This window comes from Fundulus heteroclitus, chromosome 10 (genome assembly GCF_011125445.2).
Source record: "Fundulus heteroclitus isolate FHET01 chromosome 10, MU-UCD_Fhet_4.1, whole genome shotgun sequence".
NCBI lineage: Eukaryota > Metazoa > Chordata > Actinopteri > Cyprinodontiformes > Fundulidae > Fundulus > Fundulus heteroclitus.
Window position 1 is genome coordinate 16,619,028 of NC_046370.1, and position 11,261 is coordinate 16,630,288.

General features: G+C 42.5%; 1 protein-coding gene across 1 annotated transcript; it reads left to right on the plus strand.

Moving 5' to 3' along the window:
* The first annotated feature begins 179 nt into the window (after positions 1-179).
* On the plus strand, positions 180-10,294 carry twnk (twinkle mtDNA helicase). Its single transcript, XM_021324996.2, has 7 exons — positions 180-316; positions 562-1,227; positions 3,509-4,211; positions 5,065-5,305; positions 5,411-5,518; positions 7,306-7,447; positions 7,710-10,294. Exons 2-7 carry the CDS (start codon positions 589-591, stop codon positions 8,049-8,051), a joined length of 2,175 nt encoding a protein of 724 aa, XP_021180671.2. The 5' UTR covers positions 180-316; positions 562-588; the 3' UTR covers positions 8,052-10,294.
* The last annotated feature ends 967 nt before the right edge of the window (positions 10,295-11,261 follow it).

Sequence of the window (11,261 nt, forward strand, 5' to 3'; positions counted from 1 at the left end):
TATATAACATGTTGGCATTCGTTTCTATGTCCTTCATGTTATCTACACGGCTTGACCCAAAGCCCTTGGAGCAACAATCTGCTTATACAGCTTAATTATTTATTATTTGATTATTATAATTTTTTTTTATTTTTATTTTTTTTTTGCAACCAACAACATGCCACTCACAATATGGCGATAACATTGACGCTCGATCCGAACGCGCAAGCGGCGTCTGTTTTCGGAGCGTGTTTCAGACGGACTTGTTTTCAAAGCGTACCGAAAATCGCGGGCTGCATGGGGAGCGTGGGGCAAGATGAGGTCAGAGCTTTAGCAGGTAAAGACGACTTTATGCGACACGTTATTTTTTTTAGAAACGCGGTGCACCTTTGAAAGAAGCTCCCAGTGTCCACAACTTTCTATTTGCAAGCTCTAAGCTGTGTTTGCTTCAGTGAAAAAGCAGAGTTGCTGCCTCAGTATCTGTCTGTGCTGCTGTTCCCATAAAGGTAATTTCTGTAGACGTGATCATGCAGCTGAATAATGTTTTGCACATATCTCCTTTGCTGTTGTGTGTTTTTGTAGGGTACATGAGCACTAACCACATAGCCAATGTGGAGAGGCCTGCTGCTGAAGGGCACCACCTGTCTCCTGCAGGTGTCAGCCCAAAGCTCTCTCCATCAAATATCTTTTTCCTCCCGGGGTCTCAGACTTCTCACCTGTAGCAGGTTCCTCCACAGGCTCCGTGGGACGCCATGCATCCCTACGCGTAGACCCACAGACGTCTTCCTGCCCCACAACCTTATCAGGAGTTACAAAAAGGATGCCAAGTCCACCGTAGAATTCCCCCTGATTCCCATCACGGTCACAGACATCAAGCTGTACCTGCGCTCCAAAGACGTTCCCTTCCACGATGGCTACAGCTGCCTCCACGTCCCGAGCGTCTTCGTGGACCCGTCCCAGAGGAGGGACGGCTTCTCCCTGTTCGTCGACAAAACCACGGGCCAGTTTCTGTGCAAGGACACGCTGGTGGAGGGCAGCTGGGAGGACCTGCAGGACTGTCTGGAGGTGATGCAGAAGGACGAGCAGGACTCGCTCAGCCCTCATGTGCTGCTGGGGTATCCGGAGAGCCTGGAGGAGCAGGAGGAGAGGGAGAGGGGGCTGAGGGAGGTCCAGGAGATCTGGTCCAGCTCGGTGCCCTTTGCAGATCTCCCAGAGGAGGAGGGTCAGCTGGTTAAAACCATGTTCCAGGTAGGACTGAGCGTGACTTCACCGTGTGTTTGTTGTAACTTTACCTGCAAAAAAAAGCCTAATTCGTATTAAAATTAAATAAAATTCAGGTTTCATTTATTTACTAATTAGAGGTCATCTCAAGGAGTTTTTCAGTGGATTTTATTTAGGGGCATCAAAGTAATTGGGGCTAACGTGAGTGCAGACCCCACTTTTCTGATTTTTGTGTAAAATGCTGAAAACCTTGTGCCATTTCTGTTCCATTTAACAATTATACTCTTTTTTGTGTTGATCTGTCACATCAAACCCCCTTAAAGACTAAAAGTTTCTGGCTGTAATATGGCAAAACGTGAAAAAGTTCAAAGTAGGGCTGGGCGATATGGGTTAAAAAATAAATCTCCGATTTTATCATACCAAATCCGATTAATCGATTTTTCCCTCCTTTTTGTTTCATAAAAAGAAATTAAAGAAATTATTTTAAAACCTTGCTTTTTATGTCAAGCATTTCGTCAGGGAGTTGAACTGAATTCAAATTGCAACTAAAAACAACCTGTGAAACATGCTTGTAAAACAAGATGGCAGCCATGCCATTATAAACAATGAAAATATAACAAAACATTTGCTGCTAGTGGTATTACACATTGAGCTAAGAACAGGCTTCACTGCACTTGTGAACTTCGAACTAAGTTAAAAAAAAAAAGTAAATACCGGTAAATGAAGTACCTCGTATTATGGTAAAAAAAAAGTTTCCACTTAACAATATTTTGACAATACATTTGCCTAAACATATATTCAGCATCACATGCTGTTGTCTTCATGGAAACCCAATGAGTGTATTGGCAAAATAAAATCCAGATTTTCCAAAAATGAAATTTTAAAGAATTGTAAATTCAAATTACTCGATTTAATCGATTTATCGCCCAGCCCTAGTTCAAAGGTATGAATATGTTTGCAAGTAAACATAGCTGCTGAATTTAAAGAACGCTTGTAAACTGTTACAGTCCTTAGAAAAGAAACTCTGCATCTCTAGCAACAAGCCATAGATTAATAATTCAGTTCAGTTTATTTATATAGAGCCAATTCACATCGCTTGTCATCTCAAGGCATTTCACAATGTCAATTCAATAAAACAATCCAGACAGATTGGTAAAACAAATTCTGTCTAAGGAAACCCAAGAAATGCCTCCAGGATGAGAGTGTAGCCACAAGTGGACAGACGCTTGTATTAGGTCGTTAACTTTGCAGCAATCCCTCCATCCAAGCACGCATGTAGCGACAGTGGAGAGGAAAGCCCCCCCTTTAAAGGCAAGAAACCTCCAGCTGAACTAGTCTCAGTGTGAACGCCCATCTCACGGTTTGAGAAGACGGAGCTAAAAAAAAAAAATAACACAGACGCACTGATCCACCAGCACTTTCTACGTGAGAGAAAAGCAATGGGACACTAGCTGTGTACGTGGCTTTATCTAGGGAAGAAACACAGCTAAGCAGAGAAGTTTTGAGCCAGTTTTCAATTCTTGAGGATGAAAGAGAGCACGTACAGTTAGTTGCAGTGAAAGCTCATTGCGTAGTCTAGAAGAGAAACAGGACTGAACACTGAAAGACTGGGCCAACTGTATCATCTATGGAAGGAGAATATGAGGTTGTTGGCAGCAGCACCCCCCCCCCCCCCCCCACACACACACACACACACACTACAGGACAGTGTCACAGCAAAACACAACGCCAGACCAGGCTAGATGTAGCTACTATGAAGTGGAAAACAAGGGAACAAAGTTTAAATACCAGGAAATAATGCAAAATTGGAGAGTAGTAGGAGAACGTGACAGAGTGAGGGAAAGTTGTCCTCTATCATTCTAGCCTATAGCAGCGTAACTGCAGAGATAGCTCAGGATAACCTAAACCACTCTAAAAAGGAATGTTTTAAGCCTAGTCTTAGAAGTAGACAGGGTGTCTGCCTCATGGACTAAAAACAGGAGCTGGTTCCACAGGAATGGACCCTGAGAACTAAAAGATTTGCCTCCCATTCTATTCTGAATTTCTCTCAGAAACTCTAGAAACCACCAGTAGACCTGCAGTCTGAGAGCGAAGTGCTTTGTAGGGAACATATGAAGCAATCAGATCTCTTCGTGTTTGATAGAGCTTGATTATTTAGGGCTTTATATGTGAGAAGGAGAATTTTAAATTCTGTTCCAGATTTAACAGGGAGCCAATGAAGGGAAGCTAAGCTGACTGTTATATTAATGAATTAATAAGGATAGGACTGATCAACAAGGTGTTGCTTAACAATGTTTTACTTTTACAGATCACGAAGATCTTCAATGCAACCTTGAAAAAGTTTGGAGTGAGGCTCTTTAAGCCCACCAAGAGTCTGGTTTTCCCCTGGTTTGGGGGTCCTGACTCCTCCTTAAAGGGGATCAAGCTTCTCTCTGCTCAAATGACAGACGCAGAGAAAGTCGCCTACAACGAAGCCATGGTTCCAAAGTGCAGTTCCTACTACAACTTGTTCGGCCTCGCCCTCGTGAGCCGCATGGACTCGGAGGTGGTGGTGACCGGCTCCGAGCTGGATGCTTTGGCCGTGAGCCAGGGCACGGGACTCCCCAGCGTGGCTCTCCCCCGCGGGGTCAGCTGCCTTCCGCCGGCGCTGCTGCCCTACCTGGAGCAGTTCAAGAGGGTGACGTTATGGCTGGGGGGCGACATCCGCTCCTGGGAGGCGTCAAAGATCTTCTCCCGTAAGCTGGGCCTGCGGCGCTGCGCCCTGGTGCGGCCGGGGGAGTTCCAGCCGTGTCCGCTGGAGGCCCTCTCCCAGGGGAAGAACTTGTCTCGCATTGTCAAAGCCGCCATCCCAGCGGCGCACAAGTCCATCGTCTCGTTCAAGCAGCTCAGAGAGGACGTGTACGGCGAGCTGATGAACACGGACCAGGTAGCCGGAGTTAAATGGACCAGATTTCCAGAGCTCAATCGGATCTTAAAGGGCCATAGAAAAGGAGAGCTCACAGTTTTTACAGGTACTAAGCTGTCCTGCTGCTATAATTAAAGCTAGAGTGCTGGTTTAGCTGTGTTTACTATGTAATATGGCATTTGTTTATCTACTTTATTTAAAATGGTGCAAAATAGGGCATCAAAATTGAAAGTGTTGTTGATTCTGGGTCACAAAGGGCCAACAAAATTCCGGAAAGACCTGGAAATATGGATGCATGCTAAGGCTGCACAATCCATCGTAAACGAGTCACCGTTTGCAATGTTTATATTGCAAATGCCAGTTTGATAAACAGTATATGTTAACCACGTTTCTTCCAAAGCAGAATTTACTCTTTCCATGCCTCTAGAAAAGGCAGCCTGCTGAATAGAGTCTGACTGCAGAGCTCACACCTGACCCAGTTAGACTTAGACACACTGTAATGATAGCTGAAAGGGATAAATTTATCCATAGAGAAGGAAAAGCATGCACAAAGAAGGTAAAGCAGACATGCACACGCCATGTTGAAACTTTATTTTTATTGCAAGCTGTAGAATGCTGAGGCATTTTGCCCCTTTGGTATTTCATACCTTGTTTGTTTGAGATTATTACATTTGAAATGGAGCCGTCTGCCGACTGGACGTTCCGTAGCCATCAAGGGTCAATTTGTACCCAAATTATAAACCGATTATTTAATGTAATATTTTTAGATGTCACCTCATTGTCTGTAATGTGTTTTCAGGGAATAATATTTAGTTAAAGGAAATGCAAAGGAAATATACAAAGCAATTTGTTTAAAGGTATGAAATGGAAGAGGGGAAGGATGAAATGTAGTCACGAACCGGCAAAGGGGCGAATTGACCCTTTCCGTCCAGTTTCCCATCAGTATGTTTCTCCTCCAGGTCCCACTGGGAGCGGGAAGACCACCTTCATCAGTGAGCTTGCCCTGGACCTCTGCATGCAGGGCGTCAACACGTTATGGGGCAGCTTTGAGATCAACAACGTGCGTCTGGCTAAGATCATGCTGACGCAGTTCGCCATGCAGAGGCTGGAGGAGAACCTGGAGCAGTACGACTTCTGGGCGGACAAATTCGAGGAGCTGCCGCTCTACTTTATGACGTTCCACGGACAGCAGAACATCAAGTGGGTTTTAGCAGGGCCTGTGGGTTCTTACCTACCCTCGCCTTCTTTTTCCACCTCCTTTGCCATTGTGGCCATCATTTGAGGTCTGTTCCCTGAACTTTTCAGGACAGTGATGGACACCATGCAGCACGCCGTCTACCTCTATGACATCAACCATGTCATCATTGATAACCTGCAGTTCATGATGGGTCAAGAAAACCTCTCAGTAGATAAGTGAGTAACAACATAAACATTTATCCTGTGCCAGGCTGAGCTCAATGTTCTACAATTTCAAAAGGCAAACATACCGAATGTACTTTTTTTGTTAAAATGTTGATTTGTTTGGAACTGATGAAGGACAACCACAACAATGCAGCAAATAGCCAGAGATCAATAATGTTGCACGATGCTGAAAGGCTTAGTGCTGGAAAATCTAGCACTTACCTGATCTGGCCCACTCAAGGTAGACTGGGCCAATAATTTTAAACCAACAAAATTTCAGCCATGGGCAGTTTGGTCTATCTATACCTATAAACCCAAGTTCAGTTAAAGCTAGGGTAGACGATTTTTCCGGAAGTTTCCCCAAGTCCTTTTTTTGAATAACTGCGATTGCGCAATACTGCTCCTCAAGGGGATCACGTGAAAAAAAATCTCCATAATCCACTGTAGTCTTATTTGTTTTTACTGAGGCCTTCCTCTTCTTCTTTTCATAAACCTGTTTGCTTCCCGTGACTCTCAGCCATGTTCAAAGTGAGAGCAGCGGAGCTACAATGAACGGCTAACCCTTAAGCTAACTGCTAACATAGCCGCTAAGCTAACGGATGCATAAACACTATGGGTGTGCACGTGAAGCCAGTAAGCGGAAACTAACAAAGAAGTACATGCTCACTGGCATTATTTGAGTGCATCAGAATGATTGGCATGTGGGACAAACAATAGATAAGGTGATTTCCCCCAGAACTTGAGGGACAGTGGGGAGTGCATATATAACGTCTATGGGTGAGATCTATGAACAAAGCTCTGAAAAACCCATACCCTTCGTACTGAACTGCAGAGATTGGTTATAGTTTTTAAAAGCCTGCAGCTCCCACAGAGAACAGTTTTTTAAACCTTTTTGTGTATACATAATGTATTGACTACTTTCAGGATGGAAGGACGATTTTACCCAGTATAACAAAAAGTGTTTCTGAACAGGATTACAGACTATAGCTTTAAAAGCAAAAATGCTGTGCAATAGGTTGATATTTAGCCTAGGTTTTTCTAGACAATAATATTTGGAACATCGTGCCTTAGCAATAAGAAACGAACCCACAGACTTTTTCTTTTGTGGCCAACAACAAGCTTCTGGGGTTTTACTTGCTGGATATTTGACCACTCTTCCTGGTAGGAATGGCAGAGTTTATTTTACTTCTTTGGTTTCTTGACAAAACCTACCCTTTATACATAGTCTGTTAGTTTTCAATAGGGGGCAGGTTGGTGGTTTGGGAAGGCCATCTAGCCACCGTCTTCCGCTTATCCGAGGTGGGGTTGCAGGGGCAACAGGGAAACTCAGACATCCCTCTTGCCAGCACCATCCTCCAGACACCCTCAAGACATTCCCATGCCAGTCGGGTTGATCAGTGACAAGCTTAGTAGTTGTTCTTCAGTTCTGTTTGAAGGTGTTTGTTTCGGAACAGAGCCGTGTAAAACAAAACAACAGAAGTGAAAAGAAATAATGAACAGGTCTATGCATGGAAAATGAAAAACAATTGTACGGACACTCGCAGTTAATGAGGATGTTGTTGTTTAAAGGAACAATTGTTTTTATGGTCATGACAAGACACTATTGGTTGATTTAAAAAAAAAAAAAAAAATAAAAAATCAATTAAGTCAGAGTCTAAAATCCTGATCAGCTAAAATGGCAAATGATCAAAAGAAAGGACAAAAGCATACATGTTTAAGTTGTTTACTTACAAAGTAGATCTGAAACCGGCTAGTTTAAGGCCTTTGAAATGAAAGGTGTAAATGAATGTATGATCCAGGTTTGCTGTCCAGGACCACATCATCGGGGTGTTCAGGAAGTTTGCCACCAACAGCAGCTGCCACGTCACCCTGATCATCCACCCGAGGAAAGAGGAGGACGACCGAGAACTGCAGACGGCGTCCATCTTCGGTTCTGCTAAGGTAGGAAAAGCCTGATCCGTTCACTCTCTTTCTATGGCACCGATTCACAACACAGGTCACCCCAACGCACTTTACAAGGACGTTCTTCTATGGAGTCATAATCAGATCGCATCCATGGAACTAATTTTTAGTTAAATGACTGAAACTTGCAGAAGCCACGGTTCAGTCAAAAAGAAGTATAGCAGAATGCATACTTGTGCAGACTCGTCTAACGCGAGCATCCTGGCCCTGTAACCCCCCCCCCCTCTCTCTCTCTCTCCAGGCGAGCCAAGAGGCCGACAACGTCCTCATCCTGCAGGAGAAGAAGCTGGTGACGTGTCCCGGCCGCAGATCCCTGCAGGTCACCAAAAACCGCTTCGACGGAGACGTGGGCATCTTCCCGCTGGACTTCATCAAGTCTTCGCTCACCTTTTCCACCCCCATCAAAGGCAAGCACAAGCTGAGGAAGGTCGCCGCCAAGCCGGAAAATGAGGAGGAGGCCCAGGGGAAGGCCGACGAGGCGCCTTTAAAGAAGGACGAGGGGAAGAAGGAGAAGGCGACGAAAACAGCTAAGGCGTCACCGGCGGTTAAGAGCCCGGCTAATGGGAGCGAGAAAGCAAAGTGACGGCACAAGAAGTTTAAAGAACGGAGCGAACCCTAGATATTTAAAGTTCTCATAGTTGAGCTGAGCTGACTGCAAATATCCATTGTACTGTGCAAAAGTCTTCAGTCAACTTATTATTTTACAGTTTGCTTGTAAGGAGCTAAAACGTCTGGTAATCTTTCAAAGTGATACTGATCAAAGTTTCCTTAGACTTTCTGAAGGCCTTAAAAGGTATCCTCCTCAGCTTTTATTTTCTTTTGTTCAGTCCACTACTCGGCCGTTTTAGAGAAATACCAAATCTAACAAAGTTGTACGAGAGAAACTTGTATTTCAGCTTCAACAGGGATTCCCAAAGAGGGATTTAGCCAAGATTGTAGACGATAAACTGATGCATGCTGCATCTCTCAGGTCCTAGGAAGATATCTGTCTCCAGTACTCGCTAGCGTGATGCGCCGTCTTGCTCAGATGCGGGGACAGGATTAAAAGTTAGATAAAAGCTGACACATTTTTAAGACAAACTTCCAAAGGCCTGGGAAACTATTAGAAAATCCATTTAAAGATGGAGAAATATGGAGAAGAAGGGAAACAAGCGAAACACTGGTGATTAAAAACTTTTGTGCTGTGCTCAGAATGCAAAGCAAGTGGTATTTCTGATGGTGAAAAAGAAACCTTAAAAATAAGTAAGCAGTGTTTTTAAGCTGCCTACACGGTTTCTTACTTTGGCGCATAAATGCTTTTAGTGCATTCTGGGAAACATCAAGTTGCTGGTTAAGCGTGTAGAATTTACTGCTGTAACACTATATATATATATATATATATATATATATATATATATATATATATATATATATATATATATATATATATATATATATATATATATAACAGAATATCATATTTTTGCTGTCGTGTCACCATCTCTCATTGACCTTTTTCAAGATTTGATAATCTCTTGAGCATTTTGGGATGAACGTAAATTCAAGCACACTGACTATGAGCGCCCTCTTGTGGTCAATATCTTGTTAGCCGAATCAGTGGACTGGGTCAGTTCAGCTGAGTCAGCTAGTCTGGGAAAGTCAGCCCTAACTTTGGTCTCAAAGTTACAGATATAAGCTGTTTATTAGTATTCCGACAGCTTAGATCTCATCACAACACACATAGTTTTGTGGACATGTTCCTGTGTTTGAATGTATTGAATGTATAAAACAACAGGACCGTGTTCGACTCGTGTATGATCTAATTCCCACATCCAGCCTATAACATCGCTACATTCTATGTGTCGAAGCTCTAGAGGAAGATGCTCACAGAGCCTGATGAGATGCAAACCATTGGAAGGGCTAATAAATGTTTATTTCCACTTTATATCCATCATACACACCCACACCACACAGACATGTGAATCAGGTAGAATTTCATTGAACATTTATTTCAGTAATCCAATTTTGAAATTGAAACCCATATAGATGTAACACACATAGAGTGATCCATGTGACAATTTTAATGACCGGATATGTCTAAAGCAAGTCCAGTTTATTAGAAAGCTTTAATTACATTCAGCAGAAGCAAACACTTCTTATATAGATTGTATGTATAATGATTAGATTTATGAAGGGTTTCAGTGTTTGAAATGAATTACTGAAATAAACTTTTAAATCATATTCTAATTTTGAAGAGGTACACCTGCATTGATCTAAGTATAAAGCGTGACAACATACACAATCTGAACCTGGGGTTGGCCGTGGAGCTGCGGCTTGTTCTAAATCCGATTTCTTGGCTTTGGGTCCAGAAATTCTACCTTTTGAGTGCAAATTGAAGCCATCGCCATTATCAGACCAATGATTTGCGGTGCTAATGTGTGGGGAATATTTTGTCTATATGGTTCACCGCTCATGCTGCAACACTTATCGTCTGGTCCAGAAGGTGTGGCGCGCTTTTTTTCTTCACTTAATGTGCACATGAGATACTTGTATGCTTTTATATTCCCTACAGTGTGATGGGCATACGTTCAGTAATAGGTTGAAGGAAAGATGGTAAAAAAAAATAAAAAAATTAACCTTCAATACAGTATTAAAAGCTTTACGCCCAAGTATTCCATTCAAAATTCACTGATCAGTTGTTTCTATACTGTGAAACTAATCAAATGTGAACCCAATGCATTTCATTTTAACACAATCGTTGTCTGCATTACCACGATGTGTTCTCCCTCTACTGTATTTCTACCTAATATGTACCGAGTTTTAATAAAATAAGCTTTTTCTTATAAATGTCTGGTGTTGATGCGCTTTCCTCGGTGGTCAACAGGGGGCAGTGTGGGATTTTAAAAAAAAATTGAAAACAGACTCCCACTGAGCACTTAGCAGCAGCAATTGTTTCCATAATGAAGAAGGAATTTGCCCTAGGTGTGTGTGTGTGTGTGTGCATTTTACAAATAACTACAGCATGACAAAGAAAAAAAAAATTGCAGATTAATTCTGATTATACGCGCATTGCTCAGTTATGGAGTTTCCCTTTGAGAAACCCTCAGAACTGGGTGAAACTGATTTGTTTCCTCCATTTAACCTCCCAACATTTAAACACTGGCATCTTTATGTAAAAATACAAATACAGTGAAGGCACACCAAACCCTTCCTGCATCATGTTACACAATCCATTATTAAGAACTTTAAATGCAACGGGTTTCAAATTGTCTTCATATGAATATTTAATTGGTAGAATTAACTGCCCTACCTTTGTTTTTTTTAATAATTTATGATCTTGGCATCTTCGCTCAATAGCTTTTATGTCTTCCTGGGAATTGTGTTCAAAGTAGAAGTAGACAATTTTAATCCTATATGAATATGATTAAGAAAATCCTGCAACAGCTTGTAGTGTGAAATGTCCATCAAAACAATCTAAATAGATTATTTTGCCTCTCTTTTTGTCCCGCTGGGGATCCGTTGGAGATATAAACCATGGCGCAACTCCATTCCCGACAGTTTAGTGTTCTGTTCTTATTGTGGTTTGACAGTGCAGACCGAGCAAGTCCTGTTTCACCTCACCCTGTCATTCTCCTCGGCCACATCCTCCACATGTCCTTCATCACTACGTCCACGGACCTTCACTGTGGTCTTCCTCTTTTCTTTCATATGTAATGCAAAGGGCTTTGCGAGTGTTCAAACCCCTTGAACTTTTCCATGTTTTGTCAAATTAAAGCCACAAACTTTTTATATCAAAGACCAACAGAGGGTAGTA